The sequence below is a fragment of the Sabethes cyaneus genome, chromosome 1, assembly GCF_943734655.1.
Source record: "Sabethes cyaneus chromosome 1, idSabCyanKW18_F2, whole genome shotgun sequence".
Lineage (NCBI taxonomy): Eukaryota > Metazoa > Arthropoda > Insecta > Diptera > Culicidae > Sabethes > Sabethes cyaneus.
In genome coordinates, this window is record NC_071353.1 from 12,532,733 (window position 1) to 12,555,200 (window position 22,468).

The window sequence follows — 22,468 nt, forward strand, 5'->3', positions numbered from 1 at the left end:
GTTTACTAATAGGTATATAATACAAACGCAGCGCACATAAATCTTGATTTGCCTTTCGCACAGCTGTTGTTGTTTTGACACACAACTGACAACTTCCCGACCATTCTGCTGAAGTGAAGCGCAATGAGATTTGTTCTTCGAATGTTACATTCTTTGTTACTTGTTCTTTTTTTTGTGAGTATTAGTGTGGGTTTCGTTTATGTGTGAATGGTAATGCGTTTAATAAGCGTATTCATTATGAACTAAGTTATACAATATGCCTTCTTTGAAACGTATAATATATAGATAATATATTGCTACAGAAGAATCAATGAGCATTTTAGGTTGTAAAAATCTATTACAGATATTGCGAGAATGATTCACTTCATTGCATTGTGGAGAGAGTAGTCCTTTTGCTATAGAATAGTAGTTACTGTTTCGTTTTAGATTGAATACAATATTGGGAAAGCAAAGAGAAACAACGAATCGAATTCGATTACTATTTTATACTGAACATGCTGCACTCGCAATGTGTTTTGCTTGTCTGCGTTTTTTTGGTTTGGTTTTTGTTTGTCACACCTACTGTCTCTCCCTTCCTTGGTAACTTTTAATTTCCGTAACGTAAATATATTAGAGAAACGTCTTTTTTGGTTAGAGAATCTGCGTTTGTTTTAATACTGGTTTTTCCCGTGCCTCCTGTCGATCGAAGCACTGCCTAATAAACTATATCACACTAGTCCACAGAATATGTTTGCACCTCGTCACATGTCTTTTCCTGTTTAGTTTTGGTTTTCTGCCATTTTTGTGTGTATTCAAAGTAGGAAATCACCGAAAGATAGCACACATGATGCGAACTAATCTGCCGTTTTATTTCTATTTACACACAATCATCTACTACAAACAGTTCGCAATCGGAATTGAGTTGGCCATCACACGTTTGTGGACAGAAGAAACAATAAAGTAAAATTCGTGTCAAATCCATTTTCTCGTCACTGGCAAGAAGATCTCGCTCCGTTAGTTTGATAGAAAGTTGCAATTTATTTCCAGTCCGATGTGCTAGTCTTTTAGTCTTTTAATGCTGCTTATTATCGGATAAATAATACATTTTAAAATGAATGATTTTATGCTTGGTCTAGCCTCTATGCGAGAGAGTAAGAGTCCTACTATGTACTAATAATATGTGTTAAAGATGTTGTGTTATGTTTTCTAAACTTACAAATCAGTCCTTCCTCCTATCCGATTCTATTCGATTCATACTATTGCAAACCAAAAATAAAGTCAGAAATAGTCCTTTTCGTACACTGTACACTATAAAACGCAAATGCAAGGGAAAGATTAATATCAGCTGAAATGAGCAGTTTTTATTTCACGTTGGAAGATTTGATCTGTCATATGATAAGATTAAAAATTCTTCTACCAGAGATTGTACTACCAATAAATGCATTCTGATTTTTGCCCTATATGTTTGCAGTTTCCCTTTCGCTCCAATTTCCAGATCAATCAATCATACAATAGTTCACATACGCACTCGTAAGATCTATTTTGTGTTTTTGTTTTAGCTGTCTAACCGCTCGGTTCGATCATCTGTCTAAAGTTTCGAAAAAGAAAAACTAAAAAATAGATGTATATCATTGTTTTGTGTCTTCCAGTTCTATTATATCTCACAGTTTAGCTGCTGCTGCTGAACTCAACGCGCTATTTCAGTAAAATTCCTCTTGTTATTTTTTTTTTCTTTCTTTCTTTAAGACTCCAACGCTCGCTTATCAAAAGTGGTATTTCTTCTCAATCCAGTTGTATATAGATGACTGTGAACGACTTACCCACTCGACGTTGGCGGCTACCATGCTGAGAGTCATATTAAGAATCTTCATTCCCGGTCCACCACCGAAGCGTTCCACCAGCGATTTCAACTAAAATAAAATATAAAATATGAAAGGACAGAAAAAAAACGAACAGCATACACAAAGATCCTACCTCATCGTAATCGAACTTTGTCGAACCGTACTGCGTGATGGCGGATATCACGCGAGCAAAGTTGACGCTTCCTTTGCCGAGCTTCGACTGAAAGTCGAGCCACTTGGCCTGCAGGAAACGACAGGCCATCGCGCCGCCGGTTGGCGTGCCGGCAATCGTTTCCAAAACCTGCACAATTTCGGTCACGGGCAGTGTAATCACGTGCGACAACAGCCGGTTCTGAAGCCACGCGTCCTTCGTAACACCGAGGGCTCGCAACAGTTCCATCCGCTCCTCGGAACCAACGTCCTTCTCCTTCCGTAGGGTGTTGTACAAAGACCAGCAGTCCTGCCAGTAGCGAATCTCCCCGGACAGGACCGAACCGATGTAGGCAACCGATCGCAAGTTTGGTGGGATGGTCGTTTGGTCATTCATCAGCTCCTTGGCATTGCGTATGGCGTCCGGTTCCTCCCAGAGTACCGCATTTAGGAGAACCGTCGGTCGAAGCAGCTTCAGCTCTTCCTTGCCCGTATCGTTCCAGGTTAGCTCCTGGATCGACTTGGCCAGATTCTGGCGAATGTATTCCGCCAGCACTAGATAGCATTCCGAGTACTTCAGAATCTTACGCCACTTCTCCAGATGTTTGAGACCCACCAGTACGGGACCCCAGTCTTGCTCCTTGGGGAAGTAGGATATCAAATCCATAGCAAAATCGCACGACAGCAGGTTGGCATGGCACAGGGTGAAAATGTCCGAAACCAAACCGACGCGATCCTGCGGGAAGGGTGGGAAAGAAACTCAGTGGTTACAAGGGGACAACCCAGCAAACATTTTATTTGAAGAGCTGTTTATTTAACCATTATACAGCTAATATGCAGTAAGCAAGCACTTGATAAGTTGTTATACAACAAAAATGTTTGTTGGGAAGAAACGCAGTTTAATGAAATTTTAATTTACCCACAACAGTGATCGTTTGGTAACAAAAAAATTGGCTAGTAACAAAAAAAAAAACAAAAAACAAATTAAAAAAGAAACCTCCAGGTTATGGGCGGCTCACGGCAGCGTCCGATCCGGAGCGGGCGGCTTAATTATGAAATGTGTTGTCTTGGCACTAAAGCTAAGAGACAAAGCAAGATAACTAGCGTGCCCTGACATGAACAAAAGGTGGGGAACGCAAACTTTCAGAAGAATGTTTTGGCCACAAACACGAAGTTTTACTTGAAATCATGATTGACATTTTTCGTCTTACTCTCTCACACGTTTTACAATTTTCTTGTTCCTCTTTTTCTCAGTTACAGTCTCGTTTTTTCACTTCTTGTTCCGTTTTACCTTGTTTACCGTGTCGTTTTCTTGGTTTTCTTTTGTTTGTCTTCCGTTTTCCCTCTTTTTTTCTGTCCCGCTTTCTGTTTTACTATTCCGTTTGTCTTCGTTTCCCATTTTTTCTTCTTCAGTCCTGTTTTTCCTCCACTTTGTGCAGTTTGTTTGAGTTGCAATTTTCTCTCCCGTGTTCCATCTTTTCTCTTCAATTTTCCTTTTTTCATTTCCAGTTTTCATTATTTTTCAATTTTTTTTATCTACTTTCCTTCTAGATTTTCGTTTTCGCCTGTTTCGTTTTTTCTCTTCTTACTTTTCTGTAAAGTTTATTCTATTTTTGTTTGTTCTGGTTTTCCCCTTTGCTCACTGCTTTTTCTTTTATTAATCCTGTTTTTCCATTTTTCTCCCGTTTTACTCTTGTATTTGGTTCGTTTTTCCTGATTTGATTTTCTTCTTTTTCTATTCAATTTGGTCAACCCATTTTGTCCCATCTTTCTTCTCTTTGGGTATTCCCTTTTCCCTTTGGTATCCACTTTTCCTTTTTTATAATTTTAGTTTCTTCATCTTTTTCTCTCCAGTTTTATCTGAGTAATTCTCGCTGAAACGGGGCCACTACTGACACGAGGTATTCAAATACTGGAACTTTTGCGCTTAATTGGTAAAAGAAGAATTACACTTTTAATACCTGGAAATAGTGGACCCCTCGTTCGCCAAAAAATGACACTTACACTGGTTAGCTGTTCCAATTAAGCTTTCGTTGCTTGACAGCCACTACCATAATTAAATAAAGCTTTTCGCTTTTCGCTCGGTAAAAAGCTAAATCTGTTCACTAGCTTTTTGAACTTGAAAATACATCCGTGAGCAGAAATGTTACAGTTTTACTGTCAGATCATTCTGATCGATTTGATTTCTAGCGTCCATAATAAAATATCTCATAGAATATTTAATAAATTTTGAGCAAACTCAGTTCGTTTGCAGCATATGCGCATTAAATTTTATCGTGCGTATGGATATGATAGGTGGACTAAATCAACGCGCCATTGAAATTTTGCAATTTTCGTAAACCTGTTGTTTTAACAAAATAAATATTCTCCTTTACTCTCTTGTTTTTCCTATTTTCCCGCCGGCTGTTTTTCTGTTTTACGTTTCGTTTTTCGTCTTTTTTTTGTTTTTCCTTATTTTATGCTTGTTTTTCCTGTTTTGCTGTTTCGTTTTTTTTTTTGTTTTCTGTTCTGTTCCAAAAAGCAAAGCCTTGCGTATAAAAGTCTTTGAGACTTTACACTTCTTTATCAACACATTTCGCAGCAAATTATTAGAGTACAGCACAATTACGGGGCTAGCAGCACTTCCCAGAGTCTACTGGTTGTTAGACCAGTATCGTACCTCGAAGCTAACTGGACGGGCTGTTCCATTCTTCCTTGTATTATGTCCTGCTTTTCTTCCTTTTCTGTCACGATCTATTTTTGTGTTTCGTTTTATCCCGTTTGTCTTCAGTTTTCATGTTTTATCTCTCCATTTTTCTCTTATTTGGTTTTCGTGTTGTAGTTTTCCTAATCCCGTATGTTTTTTTTTCCTTTTCTACCCCTTTTTTTGCTTTTCTGTTCAGTTTTTTTGACCAGTTTGTCATTTTCTTTTTTGGATTCGTCATTTTCTTTATCGTTTTCCTGTCTTTTCTTTCACTTTCTTTCTTTTCTCTTCCGTTCTCTTTTTCCGTCCATTATCTTTTTTGCCTCGTTTTTCCTTTTCTTCTTTTCTACTTTTTTCTATTTTTACTTCCCGTTTTTCCGTTACGATTCTTCTTTGTTTTTTCTTTTTTCCAGTACAGTTGTTCTTTTCTCTCTCTCCCTCTCTATCTCTCACTCTTGCGGTTTCCCTCTGTTCCGTTTGTTCAGTTTTCTCTTCCTTTTTGTTTTTTATCCAAGAGGAGAGCTCCAGCAGGAGAGGAACTGCCGTTACAACCATCCATAATCTATCCGTGAACATGCTGCAAAAATTTACTTACATTTTCTCAAAAGAAACTGTTGCCTCTGTGCCATTTGGTTCATGAGATATGAATTATATAATTGAGTTTTGAATTTTGATATGAGCAGTTCTATGTGAAATAGGAAAATGAAGAAATTTTAACCTTTCAGATTTGGATGAAACTACGTGCTTGAAGAAAACATACACCTTCCACAGATTTTGGCTCTATTTTGGTTCAAGACCCATTTTTAAAAAGGGTATTCATTTTTTTTATAATGGAGGAGCGTTTGGTGAGAAGAACGGTAGACTGGATGAACCTGGGAAATTTCAATGAGGCCAAAAATATACGCTGGCAAAAGCAGCCCTTTCGGAATCTCGTTCTTAATTATTCATGCACTGCGACGAGTATTTGCGAGTGTGTATTTAGCTAACAGCTACGGTCGTCGGTCTCGTTCGTCATTGCAGCACGAGCTGCTGATACCGATTACCCACGAGGGCTTGCACTCCCGCCCGTGAGAAGAATCGAGGGCGCAGAAGAAGAATAAAACATAAAGGAATGTAAAATCTGAATCCCAGAGCTCCACTAGGCCTCATGGGCAGCTGATTTCTCACGAGTCATTTGACTCGCGAGTAAGCTATGTAAAATGACAATATGAGGCTGTGCTTTCGTGCGTGTATAGGTAGCAAAATGTCTGCACGCAGCAACGGCGGCTGTTTTTTTTGCGCTTGCGTGAGCGGCGTAAAACGTTAAATGCTATGCTTATCATTCTCTCTCGCGTGAGAGTAGAAATCGTTGACTGCTCGCTCGATTTACAACATTGTTTCGTAAAACAACGACTTTCCTGAGTTTTTTTTTAAACTAGAGATTTTTCAAGAAATATATCATTTTTAACACAAATAACAATTCTTTATGTGATTTACAACAAAAAACATGTCATAACTGTTTTTTTAAATGTAGTAATTTACGAGATATTTGAAGAAAAAGATAAATTTAATTTAATTAAATATGTCCTTTCCTTCTTCTTCACCTTGTCTATAAAATTTATTGTAACTAGGTAAATTAAATTTCCTACAAGTTATCGGAATATCCGATTCGGAATACATCTTATTAATTGGTGGTTTTACCCCGTTGTTGGTGGGTGTATTTTGCAAGTATTGGCTTTTCCATGACCTAGAGCTTCTTTGTTCTCCCACTTGATATGACAGCAAATTGACTGTTATAGGATTTGAAATTTTTAGATAATTTTAAAAACTGCGAATAAATATTCTCATTTTAAACGGTTTCGAATCGTTGCCATAGCTACGACACGACTTCGTCAAACATCGACTGTCTGTCTGCCAAAACTTTTCACCCCCTCCCACAGCGATAAAAAAGTAACATCAGATTTGTCTCATTTTTCCTGTCCATCCATCAACTGTGTACCATGACAGTAGGATTAAAGGACTACTTTAAAAGAGTGGATGCCGCTTTTCTCATTGTCATCACAAGCTGCTTGCTGGTCGAAAAACCATTCAACTTTCCGTTTTGATTAGTTGCGGGGGGAAAAAAAGCTTACGAGGATCGTCCGCTAAAAGTTGTGATAAAAAAAATGAAACTACTCGCATCCGTTTCGCTCCTGTGCCTCGATACCTTTTGTGATTCTTTTGTCTGGAACTGTCGACTTTCAGTTTTGCAACTTTGCCTTTCATGATTTTGCCTTTTGGGGATAAAAGGCAGACGGTAGAATTAACAACGACTTGCTGCGATATGACTATGTACAGATTAAGTTCCGCAGGGAAAACAACCTGTGCTGTAAAATTTATTCGCAACGTTGGCTAACGATAGCTCAATAATTTCTCTCGAGTTATTTCTTATGCAATACCCTTTCCTCAAATTATTAACCCCAGAATAAGCTTACCTGTGTGTTAAAAACGTGATGATTAATCTGCAGCTGCTCGACCAACTGGGCCCAGTTGCTCTCGTCGTACAACACCCGATAGTATCCCGTTTGCTCATGATTCATCTTAACCCACTTGGGTGAGTGATTTAGTGCTAAAACGGCTGAAAAAGAAAGCAAACCCACGATCAGATTACAACGCTCCAAGAGGCTTCCTCAACATTACGTACATCCAGTCGTGTTGAACCATATCGTCTCTGGCAGTTGGTCGCTGTTGCTGGTTACGTAGCTAATCGGAAACGTCCACCGTACTCGCTTTTTATCCTTACCGGTGGCAGAAGTCGGAGCAACCGTCGTCGTTGTCGTAGTCGACAGAGAACCATTTTCATCCTCGTTCGGATCATCGTATATTGCCACGAATTCGGCAGGGGTAAACGGTATTTGGTTGATGTGCAGTTCATCACCCAACCGTGTCACGTTTAAGAGTGGAAACCCGGGCAGGTTCGTCCAGAAGTTCATCATTTCTTTAACATTTTTACTGTTGTTTACTTGCTTCGCACAGATCGACCACAGGTCAGCCGGTTCTGCTGTCTGGTATTTAAAGGTTCTTATGAACTTTCCCAAGCACTGCCGAAAATGAGATTCTCCAATGGCCGACTGTAGCATAGCCAGCATCGATGCGGATTTATCGATGTAGAAGGCTTCATTATCTCCGGTGTCGGTCGTTCCTCCGTGGATACTTTCCCATCCCTGCAAAGCATCAACGTCGAGCGCTCGCGTTGTAGTTTCGATTAGAAATAGTTCGTTCATGGGCCACATCGGGCGTATCGGCGTTAGAATGAATCTACTCAAATGCTTGATGATACCTTCCCATAGCCAAACATGTTTCCATGCTTTCGGCGAGATCAATCCACCAAAGTATTGCTTCACAATTCCCTCGGAAATCTTCACCACCGACATGTGGTACTCCTTGGTGGATACATTTTCCGGGGAGTTCAGGAACGATGTTCTACATACGATCAATCCGAGTGAGCTTGTAAGATCGTCGCTTAGGGTCGGTAATGCTATAAAGTCCAACTTCGACAGAGGATAAGCCACCCCAAGCCACTGTTGTAAATATTCCAGGATGTCTCGAGAAGTATGCAGTACGAAGCTTCCCTTGTCTACGTACGGTTTTGGAGCATAGAATGAATACGCCGGGGCAGTTTTGATTTCCAGCGTGTCGTTCGCACTGGTGTGATTGCCGTCCGCTCCGTTCCCATTTTGATTGGTATGATTTCCCTGAATTACGTTTTCCGCTACGGCTCCTGCGGCTGAGCTCGCGTGTGTCGTTTCATCTGCGCCTGCCGTTTTAGCGGTTGGTTGATTGTTCGTCAGCTTGAACAGGTTCTTCGACAGCAGAACGGCAGTTAGATTGCGGAATGGTTTCTTTTCAGCCTTCGTTAGTTTCGCCGGCGCTTTCGTCGGCTCCAGCAAGGGCCGATGAGTATCTTTGGTCACATTTACGGTTTGATAGATTGGCGACGGATCAAGCATTTGTCGCTTGAAATCGCTTATCACCCACGCGATCGAATCCGGTGGCAGCGGTGGTGTTTCAGCGAAATCGTCACGCAGCTGTGAATAAAAAAGATTTTATTTAGTTCGATCCAAAAGATGTGAAAAATTCAAACTCCACCCACCAATCCGGTTCCCATATAAAATCCAACGTCATCCGTATCCTGTACGATCGAGTTCGATAAACCAATATGAAATCTGTCACGGAACAGTGATATCCTGAAAGAAGCCCTCAAATGCGGTTCGTCAAAGCAGGGAAAAGCTTTTCGAGCACTTCCCGGTTTGAGGACTGTAGCTGCCAGTATCCTGCAATGTACAAGTCAAAAATAGAGCAAACGAATCTTACCATTTTCCTATCAAGCACCCATTAGCTTACTTGTTAACATCCGGTTCCGTTTCGAATTGATCGACAAAAAATCCATCCGGTTCGGAAACCATCTTCGAGTACCACCGAATGCTAAGAGTGTAATTGGCCTTCTTTCTTAGCTTATCTCTCAACTCGATGTACAGCTGCTGTCTAGGGGGATATTCCAGTATCCTCAGTATTTTAAGAGCATACCCTTTCGGTCCTACCAGAGCCTGTAAATGTTTAATATTTGCATCACGTGAATCACACTACTCGAACTACGTTTTTTTTTTGTACCTTCTCTGTTATATTTAAATCTTGTGCATGCAGCACTATGAAGTTGGTTTCTTTCTCAACATAGAACTCCACCGTCACTTGACCTGGTGCGAGAATGAAAAAAAAACGTAAACCTAAACTAATGTATTTTGTGTAAAGAACATGGCTCTAGCAGACCTTTCACATCCAGCGTCGTCAGATTGGGATGGATTGTTAGCATGTACCGGTTCGGTCGCACATTGTTGGGCAGCGTGGGTAGTAGCCACGGGTAGGGCTGCCCATTGGTGGCAATCGGTTGAAACGGTTCCGAGCTGTTGTAGCCCTCCGGTATGTAGCCGGGCGGGATTTTGCCCGCACAGGGGCACACGCTCTGCGGTCCGGCGTATGCTATCACCAGGGCAGTGGCTGGAAATAGATAATTAAAGAGGCCAACCGAAATAAGATTTCCGTTTCACTAAATCGGAGCTAAAGCTTACCTAGCAACGTTCCCAAGACAATCGCTGTCACGCATAGTGCACGCTTCTGTGAGCACACGGCAACTCCTTCCCTCGCCGGACGACCGCTGGTACTGTCACCTCCTGTTTTAAAGGTAAGCTAGATTAGCTAATATTTTCATAGATAATTACCTAACGTTGCAACTATGCAATGATGTGTCATACAATACGTATACTTATTAGCCGTTTCAACCCTAATAGTGCTGACTCAAGCGATTTTAATTAATACATAAAAGGCATTTTTAGTTGATGGTGGTTGTACTTTTTGCATCACAAGATGGTTTGTTGAGGACAAGGACAACTAGAGTATTACTCTTTCCTCCATTAGTGGATTACACCGAATGTATTACATCTACAAAGTTGTTGAAAATTTTTGTTCCTATTTGTTGCTGGAGACTATTTACTACGCTGCTACTCTGCTATTAGATAGAAAGAGTTTCCAGGTAAAACTTTAGCACAAGTCAAAGTTTTTGAGAAAAAATGATCGCTGTGATGATTGCTTTGGCATTGTATCCATTTTTTGCAAAGCGACGAAAACAAAAAACCCTTCCTTAACATTCTGGCTGCGAATATTGTATCACTAACTATTTATAAACAGCATTTAAAAAATAGTGATTTTTTCGGATTACAATACTTTAAAAAATCATATCTTGCGAATTCCAGCAGTAACATCGAAATAAAAAAATTCGTGTCGATTTTTTTTCAAAACAAAGAACGTAAAAAAAATATTTCGAAGAGAAATAAAAATTTGACTGTAAATTTCCCGTGGAATGACTCATATATAAAAATGAGCGTGAGCATGTTTGTATGTTTGTATGTTCCACCATAACTTCAGAACGCCTTGACCGATCTCCACCTAACTTGGCACACATGTTCCTTGATATAGGAGAATCAGCACTGTGAGGTTGATAAGGGTCCGTAACCGGGGGGAGGTCCATAACTCCGAAATGCCTGGACGGTACTACACCAAACTTGGCATACATGTTCCTGGACATAAGGGAATTAGCACTGAAGGGTTGACAAGAATAGGAAGGGGGGGTGGGGGTACATAACAAAGGGGGAAGCCATAACTGCGAAACACCAGGACGGTTCTTCACCAAATTGGGCACATATGTTCCTTGCTATAAGGGAATCAGAGCTCAGGGGGTTGACAAAAGAGGAGGGCTCTTAACAGGAAGGGGATCATAACAGGGGGAGGGGGTTCATAACAGGGGGAAGGCCATAACTCCGAAATGCCTGCACAATTCTTCATCAAACTTGGACCAAATTTTCCTTGACATTAGCGAACTTCCCAGTGCTGGAAGTTGACAAAAGGGGGGAATGCCTAACAAAGGGGGAAGAGATCTAAATAACTAAAAGGGCTTGCGTTTCTCTTGCATTTAAATCGATTGTAGTTGTGCAACTGACTTTGAGAAAAGAGGGGGATTCCACCGAGGAGGAATATATGGTACATAAACCTTTGTTTCGTTTCCATTATAGTGATTTTCATTGAGCAAGCCGATGCATAATTAGCTACGTGACAGAAGGGGGACCTGACTGGGAAGGAACCGACATGTAGGGTGACGATAAACGTGAGTATGAATGTATGTTCCGTCATAGCCCCGGAGCTTCATCATACGTCGTTTGTCAAGCACATGTTTTTTGATAAAAAGAATCAGCACCGGGGGGTTAACAAAAGAGGGAGACGGTCTCTTTCAAGGGGGGGGAAAGGTTCAAACGGATAAAGGATAAAGGAGGTGCGTTTCTCTTGCATTTGGAACGATAGCAGTTGTAAAAGTTGTTTTATTTCTGAAAGGGGGAATCAGGTGGCCATTAAAATGGGGGAGGTTCAGAAAAGTAAAAAAGGCTTTGTGCCGATTTATAGGGATTACCGAGAAGAAGACAGATTTACAAGTGGTTGGGGGACAACGTGAGAGGAACTGACAAAGGGAGTAGACATATTCAAATGAAAACAAGGGTTTTGTTTCTTGCATTATGAGAGTTTTCTTTATAAAAACAGATCTACAAGTGACTGAGTGACAAGGGGCCCCGAGTGAGATCGGGCAATCAGCTAGTCTCTTATAAACATACTTTAAGTGTTTCTCCGTAGCCGCAAGGTTATCGAGTCTACTTTGACAAGCGAGTGGTCGTGGGTTCGAATCTTAGTAGAATCAAGCCATTCGATGTCAAGTGACTTTAGCGTGGGTTTAATCTCAGGCCCCTCCATTTACCCTTCCTTCATGCTGAATTCTATATTTACCCTCTGAAGCCTCTTGACAGTGCAAATGTCCCTCCTACAGTTTAAGTGTACTAGTCAGAGGTACGAATGAGTCCTCGCCAGGGACGACTGTAATATGGGATAGTGCTGACAGCGAGGAATAAGTGGGTAAAATAGATCAAGCTTTGAAGAAAGGAGAAACCCCAGTACATACAAGCACGCATAAAATTTAATAAGCATATCGCTCATTCAATAGCAATTATAGCAAAAAGTGCAGTGCAGGCCATACAGCAAACACCCGGGCGTTATCACAATAGATCAACTCTACTGGTCGCAGTGATGAGTCCACACATGAAAAAAAAGTGTTTCTTCGCGAAGACGTAGCAATACTTTGGCGTACCAATAAAAAATTGCATTTATTGTGGTTACTTGTCAAACTTTTGTTACTCCTACCCCAGTTTGGGTAAGAAGGAATGCTACACAACTTCTTAAGTGTTGCTTCACCCTCCCTTACATGAATTTCAGCAGTTTCACCCTTCATGCCTTGTCCCGTTCTGTTTGGATACTATCAACATCTTTGTTTTATTACTTTCATCTACTGTCCCCTCCGTCGAGTTATCTTCATTAGTTATTTTAGTTATTTAGTATGTCCCGTTTTATTTCTTTCTTTCTTTATTTATATGTAAAAATCATCGAACAACACTAAGAGTTCATGATATAAACAATACAATGCTACAATTACAACTGTATCTTTTCCGAGAGAATCATCTTTGAACGCTATTCACCATCTAGTTGAAGTCAAACCAATCGTAGACTTCGTTGAACCGCATTGCTATAAAACGGATAGGCTCGTATAGTCCGTAGTTTACATTCCGTCCTTGCAGGTGCAGGAAATTACTAGTTCCGAGGTATTGTTCGGGAGCATACAAGTTCACTTGGCTCAGTATGGCGGGGCAGTCAATATCTCCTAAGATTATTCTAACCAGGAACATGGCTTGAGCGTTGGCACGTCTTCTTTCAAGTCTCCAAATTAAGTAAACGGCAACGATTCTCCTACGGTGGTAGGTTTCTGGGATCACGGCATGGAAGACGGTGCAATTCATAGCGCAAGATTTTTTCTGTGCTGCTTGGATTCTTGCAATCTAAATTTATTTATTGGCATACTAGATCACAGATCCGGATTCCAAAATAAACCTTTAAAAAAGCAAAGCCTTGGGCTAAAACGTCTTTCTACGACTTAACCCTTCTTTATCGACATAATTCACAGCCGGCTATTAGAGTACAAGACAGTTACGGGTCTAGTGCAACAATCCTACTGACTCTATCTAGCAGCACCGCCAAGCCGAGATTCGAACATACGATGACTAGCTTGTCAGACCAGCATCGTACCTCGAAACCAACTAAGCGGTTTCAAGTGAATAGTACAATGATCGAAAACAGTACGGGTCACGGAATGCCGAAAGTTAGTGCACTATCCAGAATGACACCAGGATCACGAATTTATTTACAAAAAGAGGAAAAAAGCAGTGGTCCAAGGTTACTCCCCTGAGGTACGTACGCCAGATATGTTGCAGAACGAATCGTAGCTATAATATCACTAAGTATCAGTAAGGTGTCGCTGTTATTGATATTTACTTTAAGCCGCCCTGTTAAAAAAATCAGTTAGATTAAACCGACCAATAAGGTAGTTGCGTACGATAGACGAGTTTCAAACAGTATTCTTCCATTCAACTCGATCTTGGGTCACTCATCGCCTATTTCCCAGTCGTCTCAGAAGTTACAAATCACTTTCGGACTTGGTCAAGCCATCTTGAACGTTGAACCGGTGGGATTGTTGAAGAGAACTGTTTTTGTCACATTGTCGTCCGGCATCCTTACGACGTGCCCGGCCAATCCTACCTACCGACTTTCGCCAGATGTACGATGGGAATCTCTCCAAGCAGTGTAAGTAGCTCGTCATTCACACGCCTCCGCCATTCTCGCATTCAGTTTGTACTCCGCCAACTATCGCCCGTAGTACCTTCCACTCGAACACGAACTCATCTACCACTTCTAGTCCGTTGCCGTCAACGGTTACCATCTGCGGGAGGCACGCTTTTGTTTGCTTAGAACTCTTCCTTTCAAATACTTGAAACATGGTCTTCGATGTCAGTATATCCGGAAAATCGATTTCGTGCATTATGTGCCATAGCTCGTCTCGACCGACTGTATTGTATGCTGCTTTGAAATCAACTAAGATGTGATGCGTGGGCACGTTGTATTCTCGACATTTCTGCAAGATTTGTCGTTTAGTAAAAATCTGGTTCGTAGTTGTGCGAGCTCCCATGAAGCTCGCCTGGTAAATTACAATGTAAACTTACAATGAATAACGCAGTTATAATATTCCAATTTCCTATTTTTTGCCTCAATGTGATGGGAAAAATTACTGATATTTACTGATAGTTATCGGTAAGGTACTGGAAACTACTGATAGTTATCAGTAACGATTTTTAATGGTTGTTCCCATCCCTAATCTTCACATTGAGCCTACGGTGTGTTTGGTACGAGTGTAGCCACTTGCAGAACGGAGCGGAAACTCCCAGCTTCTCAAGCCTTGCAAAGAAAATGTGGTGATCCACCTGATCAAATGCTACTTTCAGCTTCAGGTCCGTGTACACTGCATCAATTTGCACTCCTTCATTCATGTTACGCAAGCAGAACGAAACGAAATCAACGTGATTCGTAGAGACTGAACGTTTTGGTAAACTACGCATACATGCGTCGTTCACGATTATTTCGAGCACGTTAGAACTGAAGCACTACGAGACAATCCCTTGACAATTTTGAACACTGCACTAATCATCCTTCTTGGGTACAGGAAACAGCACTGAAACTTTCCATGGGGTAGGGAACTTGCACTGCTGGAATGAATAGTGAAAAAGGTAGACCTCTTCGAGAACAGTAAAATACTTTTTTAGGATGCAAGATGGAATACCGTCAGGTCCGGCTACTAACGAATATTTTAATTTTCCAAAGGCAGTTTTTGCAATTGATACTCAGCAAATTTTCAAGCAACCGATTCGGAAGCTTTACGTGTCACTTGGTTTAAATGAGTTACTTTTCCATTCTTTTATTATAGTTTCTTTTATGACGGTTGCCGTCAAGCAACGAAAAATTTAGTCGGTTTTATTGCTGCTTTCAGTAGAGCGTGACAAAATTATCTGACTCTTAAAAAGGTTATAAAAACCTTCTGAAGAATGGATCACTAGGTCGGAAGGCAGTTTTATAGCGGTCATCAGAAGGTTTTAGTGGAGCTCATAGTTTTATTGGCGGTTTTAAGGAAATTGGTCATGAGAACCAGTAGAGGAACGTAATAAAACATGTATTACTGCTTGGGCTTGGGTGAGGAATTGGACTTTAACTTCAACTTAGATTTAGTTTTAGTCTTAGGCGCCCACAAGATAAACAGTACCATGAGAACCATGAGAACAGTACCGAAATAAGAAACAAAACCCTTTTTTTTTCATTTGAATGTGTCTAAAGGGTGTCCACGGGAAAATTGCAACACACAAAATTAATTCGCATAATTCGAGTTTTAATCCGATTGCCATCAAATTTCCAGGGTATTCTATGAAACAATTAAACTTAGTTTTAGCGTCTGTATTTTAATAAATTTCGCCTCAGTATCCGAAATTCCGAATGCCCGTAATTTGGCCCTAAGCCCCTCTCCTCCAGTAGATATAACACAATCTCAAAATCAGCGTGTTTTTGCATATATGACTTCTTTTCTTCAACTGTTTTACCTACTTTGGAAGGTTTTGGAAGATTCTGCTTCATAATAACCCGGTTTTTCTTGATTGGCCGCAACACCGGTGTATTTGGGTGGTTAAGGTCTTTCGGCACGATATCGGTATTATTTTCCTTATACAATTCCAGCACGTCCTTTGCGTAATGACATGAAGCTAAATCCGGCCAGAAGATCGTAGGAAAGTTGTCAGACTTCAGAAGAGGAAGAAGTCGCTTTTGGAGACACTCTTTCAAATACACCTGTCCATTGGTATATCCGTGGTATCTTTGGTCACGAAAAGTGTAGTCCGCTTTCCACATAAACAAATAGCTTGCCTAATCAAGAATTTCTTGGCACTGACTTCGACATCTTCTGTTTTCAGAGGTTCTCTGGTATATCAAACTTATCCTTTGCAGGGAAATACTAGCTCCCCGGCATCTGGTTGAAGTCCGATTTCACGTAGTTCTCAACGTACATAACGCAGCAGCGTAGTTTTGTCAGCTTTTGATCGTATAACTTACGGACACGACTTCTCGCGACTGTATTCTGTTGAGGCCTGCTGATTCTTGAACGTACGTAATCCAGTTTGAACTTTGACCTTCTGGATGAAACTTTTGCTCAGATTCTGTGATTTTTTCCCACATCTCGAACGGAGGAGTTTGGTTTCCCGTCGAAGGCCCCAACTATGCGGGTGTGATCCCTCACCAGTATACGGACGACTTTTTCTCCCGCATCATGGCTTACGATCGACAGTCAGATGTTCTTCGAACCGTTTTATGACACGAGAAACGGTAGAATTGGAGATTTTAAAATTTTTACCGATGGCACGATGTGATAGATTCTCATTTTCGATGGACTTGTGCAGATTTTTTCATGAACGAGCTGTTCTTTCGACGCTATTTTTCAGATCTTTGCACACCTGATAAAACGACTCACACAGTTTAAACATTGTACTTTGAGCTTTCTTCATGCAAAAATTTCAATTAATTTTACCCAACGATTTAAAAGTTAGAACAATTTGAGTGTGTTGCAATTTTAGCGTTGACACACTTTACTACCTTTGTCAATTCCACACCCCTGCCCTGTTGTCCCCCAGCCACGAGCCAATGAGCTCCACCAGAACTTCCTGATGACCGCTATAAACCTGCCTTCTGGTCAAGCGGCCCACTCTTCAGAAGGTTTTATAACCTCTTTAAGAATCAGGTTATAAGCTGAAGTAGCCATATCACGCTCTGCTGAAAGCAACAATAAAACCGGTGCTTAACAGCCTTCGCCATAATTCAATAAAGGTTTTCGCTTTCCGATCTGGTAAAAAGCTAAATCAGTTTCTCAGCTTTGTCGACTTGAAAATACATCCGAGAGCAGAAAATTAAAGTTTTACTGTCAGATTATCCTGATAGATTTGGTTTATATCCCATAGCATAAATAATAAATTTTAAGCAATCTCCGTTCGTTTGCTGCATATGCGCATTGAATGATAGGTAGAAAGCGCCATTGAAATTTTACAATATTCGAAAACTGTTTGCTTTGAAAAAATTAGTATATTCACTAAGTCAATCTCAATTTCTAGCGAAATCATTTTAAGTGACTTCCTGTGACCGGAAAACTGATTGATAATAACTTTTTTATCTGCAAAACATCTTGTTTTTGGTGAATTTTTGTTTGCGTTTGTTTGTAAAACAAAATAGTAGAATAAGGTAGTATGGCATCGTATAAAAAATGATTTTGGCGTTGAACTTTATTATTCTTCATAATAGTAGTAGTAAATCTGTTTGGTCAGAGTGTTGTCGTTTTAATAGCTCTGTAAAGACTAACAGATTTGGCAAGTTTATAAGATGGTAAGTTTATGAGAGACGTAGTGGAGCCAACTAGTTTTATCTTGGTAATACAAGCAACCACAATAAGATGGCTTCATTAACAATTTTATTATGGTTTTATAGCTAGCTATAAGTATGTTTTGACTCATATTATCTTAGTATTGCGTAATACCATAATAAAACTAGAGGTAATGATTAATACCGCTGCTCATTTGAGCCATCCTTCCCCTCTTGTAAGAGACCGTCCCCTTTTGTCAAACCCCCTGCGCTAATTTTTTTAATGAAAAACATATGATGAAGAACCGTTCAGGTGTTCACGTAGCCAATTATGCATCGGTTTGCTCTCACAAAATCTTTATAACGAAAGAGAAACAAAGGCTTTTTTCCATGTATTCTTCAAAAATAGTTGAAAGCATCATTTATTATGACAGATAGGCTTGAATTATAAATTTCTTTCAATTTACATGTGGAATACCAGTAAAAGATTATACCGGGTGAAAGATTTTCATTTTTACCATCGTTCTCTGTTATTATTATTGTTGAAAGTAGTACAACCGAAATAATGTAAAGAATTCCATTGCTAATCTTTAAGTGCAGATCTCCATATTTAAAAAGTTTTTGTAATACAGTTCTCCATACTAGAAATTTAAGCAACATGACTCAAGTTATATGGTACCGTCTACCGCATTTTTACACAAGATTTCAGTTTCGAATATATTCTTACAATCAGGGATGGAAAAAATCGCTCCTAACGATCAAGATCATACGAGCGATCAGACTCAGATTCATTGACATCATTAATTGCAAGCGACAAATACTTTGTCGCGATCTGTACAGATTATGATAAACCTCATGTCAGATCATGTGAATTGCATAATTGCGTTGAGAAATATAACAGATACTGATGATTGGTTGTGCATCGTATGAATCAGAATACAAACAACATGAGTGACCTTTTTCTCGCAGCTAGGTAAGATGTAACACTGTGATCGACTGCTGAGATTGTTTAGAGAACAAAATCTTCAATCAATGCTAAAGACTTCAATTACGTAGTCGTGTCATATCATGTTTGTCATGATTTGTACGGATCGTGATCTGTGCGTGTGGTGATAACTCACAGATTTGATCAAAATCGTTGTTTTTCCATCCTTGCTAACAATATATCGATACAATCGGTTGAAGAGAAGGGACGGTTGTGTTCTTTTCTTTAGGTTTAGGTGAGGTGACTGTGAGAATAGGGCCTAGGCCCACTTTTACAAAATTGTTTACTTTCAAGACTTCCAGTTCGTCTAGGTTCAATGTTCAAATGATAAAATTTATCGACGAGTAAAGGTGGTTTTACACCTTTACAAAACTGTTTACTTCCAGGATATCAACTTGGTTGAGGTTTTATCGAAATGAATGACTCCTGGTCAGCTAGCTGGGATGACTAAACTTAGTCACTTTTTTCAAGAATCGAAGTAAACAAAATGGCAAATGTATAAGATTGTCTTAAGCGTGCTTACATATGATTGGCTGATTCGTTCATTTTTGACAGTTCTTGATATTTACGGTTGTTCAATAATGGTGGAAAAAATATTACATGGAACTTTTTTCTCATCTACTTATAAATTCTAGAATTCTGCTAGAAGTTCGAAAATAATTTGCGATTATTCTTTGCAATCTTCAAAAATAACTTTTTGATTAGTTGGGATTACTCTACCAAAATTTCCTCAATCGGCTTGCCAACATTCCATCAAGAACAGAACCACGCTAGGCAGCATTTTGATATAAACGCTATAATCCACACTGTCAATTTCGTTTTTGCCTCACCCCTGCGACAGTGGCCTTGCACAACACGTGTATTTTTTCACATGAAGCAATGTAGTGACTGCAAAAGGCACAACATAACCATGTATAGGCAGGCTTCTGATTACTTCGCTTCTGATGGGAAAGCTGGGTAAGACAAACTTGATATGTACCACAAAAAAAACATCAATCACCTGTAAGAAACGCCACATCGTCCGAGTCGGGTTCCGTCATTCCTATCCGTTCGCGTCTCCAAATTTTATTGCCAGGGCCGCCGCTTCCAACAACTGACACTTTGACGGGGCCCCCCGGTCTGTGATTTCCAGCCAATCTGACGAATGGTTATATTCTACCGTGCTATCCCGAGACCACAGCTCTGCTCACCTTATCACGGTGCCAATTCAGATGTGTTATAGGATTATAATACCCACTTCCTTTCGGCAGGAAGTAAGAAAGGACACCGATCAATTCAATTCTCTGGCCACATATAAAACACCCGCACTGGCTAACGTTTTGTTTATGGTCGGCTACCCGTCCTGCTATAGCGCCTTCGTTCGCCAGAACACTCCTCGGTCAATGATGAATTTGGCCCTTGCATGAAATGTTGATAAACACAACGCACGGCCACAGTGGACATGGAAACAACAAACACACATACACCAGGCGTCGCTCACGACACAATACACATGCACACGACGTCGTCACCACCGCACCGTCGTCGTCAATCCACCTCTTTGCCTGGTCTCTCTATTTGATCCTGGCACATGCTCTCACACCACCATTAGCTTTTTTCCTGTCAGCGATGATGCTTTTCCGAGTTTTGCTTTCATGCGTACGGTTCTGATGAACGTCCATTTTAGATTCCCAGTAAATTTAATTTATTATGCTTAAGGGCTTATCAGCTTTATCATTCACTTTATCAAACGCCTGTCGTCTATTGACACACATCACAATCGGCAGGTACGAATCCGTTTCTTGGAATGCTTAGCAGCCTCTGGCGTCACTCTACGACACAGCAGCACTGTGTATCCTTGCATCACTAATTGCATAAAAGCATGCGAAGAAAATGATTATCTTCGAGATAATCTTTGAATTTTCATTAACACTGTCGAATTTTAGCGTGCCTTGCGTCGTCCTTTTTCTACAAAGAACATCAATTCACTTTGGTCGGTCCAGTTTCCCCCAATTGGGCACCTAACTGGGGAGATGGTAAGCCGCTGATATTCTCCAAAATATGTGTTTTATCTGATCCCGAAAAAAATGCCTTCATCCCACCGACCGACTGGCTCCGAAGGATCTTAGAATGCACACACACGCGAACGACAGGGAACCCTATGAAGTAGGAAAATTCAAATTCCAATTCGGCCTAATAAAACCCCGTGCGGAAAGAGTATCGGCGTCTACTGCTTGGTCCGTTCTGCTGCCACAACTCACTTGCGGATTTCGAAAGTCCGAAAAAAGTTAAGACTATGAAAACGGACGGAATTTGCGGAAAAAGTGGATCTGTAAAATTTTTTCGTGTGATTTTCCGAGAAGAAGCACACACACTCACTGCAAGCGCAGTTTTCGTGAGATCCCGGCTCGTTGCCGTTTGACAGCTGTCCGTTGCGCATGATCCGTGTTCCTTACCGTACGTAACCGACCGACCAACCAACCGGTGTGAAGTTTTCCGACGAATTTTTACTGTGCTTGCCATCTGCGTTTCACGAAGCGCGCGGGTGTTGGTGCCCAACCGGAACTCAGACTCCATCCAACCAGCCAGCAGCGGCACGGTTCGCCCATTTTGACGCTTTCGGCGGCTTCTACCAGCCACCCTCCGTGGTTTTAAGAGTCGGGTTGCGGAGGAGGGCCAGCGTCTATGGGGTAGGGTATCCGGTGATGTGAACTCGTTTCAAATGAGTGGGAGGCTTTTGAGAAATGCTTATGCCGGTTGATTCCGTAGAACGGGAAGGAATGGGTTCGATTTTTGCAAAAAAAAGATTAATTTTCTTTAAGGTTATTCGAGGGTCAGACTATTCATTTCAACTGCTGTACATATTTCGTTTCGTTGCTGACTGTTGGGGTCTCGGAAAACGACAGACATCTCGAGAGATCATTATAGTTCACGGATTCTCGTTGAAAAGGTATCATCCGGTAAATCGCCAAAGTTGAGAGTTGAAGAGCCATCAAATGGGGTAAATGCGATAAACACCCACATTTTCCATTAAAATTAATTTTGCTTTTCCTATAGCAACCGAAGGTGAAAATTCTGCTGACAAACGAGAGTGGAGCACGTGAAAGTGACACAATTAAATCCAAAACAAAAACAACGCCAGGCTTCGGTACACTGACTCGATTTGCTTTCTATATATGCTCGAGCATGTGAAAGAGCCTCTTGGGAAATGTGTGTCACCGTCACATTACTTCTCGCCGAGCGCTCTTCCACTTCCAGGATGTGTCTCTTTCAGTTGCCGTGGGTGTATAAAGAACGGAAAATTTAGCCCGGTGCGAAGCGACAGCAGTGCAAATGAACAGAACCAATCTAGAGCGTTGACGGATGTTCATAGCATAGCGATTTTAATTGATAAAAACCCCCTTGAGTAATGCAATTTCGATATTATTTTTTTTCTTTTTCCTCATACCTTTTCATGCAGACGAACAGACGGCCTACAGGCACACCACTAAACTGAAAGCAGGCGAGGGTAGTTTTTCCTTCGCCTGCTGCTGTTTGCTAGCGCTACTGTGGATGGAAAAACACAGTAGGTACATACAGTTTCCCCCTTTTTGATATCGTTTCCATGGCCACAGTCATCGGTGCTGCTAATGTGGTTGCCCGCTGCTATGTTTTATTTATGCAATGTTTGAATGCACGGTGACAATCTAGGCAAAAATGATTTTCGTGTGGCAAAGTATACGTAAATATATTGTTTCGACAAAAATGTATCCTTTAGTTTAGTTTCAATTATGTTTTTGGCGAGTCGGACTTACCGTATTTGTTAATTCCGTTGCGTTTGCTTTCCGACGATTTCTCCATGCCACCCAGCGGCTCCAGTTCCATGCTTTCGGCCATGGCTACCTTGTAATCGTTTCGGCGCTTCATCTTCGGCTTTATCTAGTTTTATCGGAAAAATTGTGCTGTCGCTTACTATGATAGAAAATTGTTGGC

General features: G+C 40.8%; 1 protein-coding gene across 1 annotated transcript; it reads right to left on the reverse strand.

Moving 5' to 3' along the window:
* Positions 1-1,742: 1,742 nt before the first annotated feature.
* LOC128732662 (endoplasmic reticulum aminopeptidase 2) lies at positions 1,743-22,402 on the reverse strand. Its single transcript, XM_053825952.1, is given in 9 exon segments — positions 1,743-1,889; positions 1,954-2,706; positions 7,107-8,699; positions 8,765-8,945; positions 9,016-9,218; positions 9,283-9,365; positions 9,439-9,666; positions 9,738-9,839; positions 22,291-22,402. Coding segments are annotated over 9 exon segments (3,402 nt in total).
* Positions 22,403-22,468: the final 66 nt, after the last annotated feature.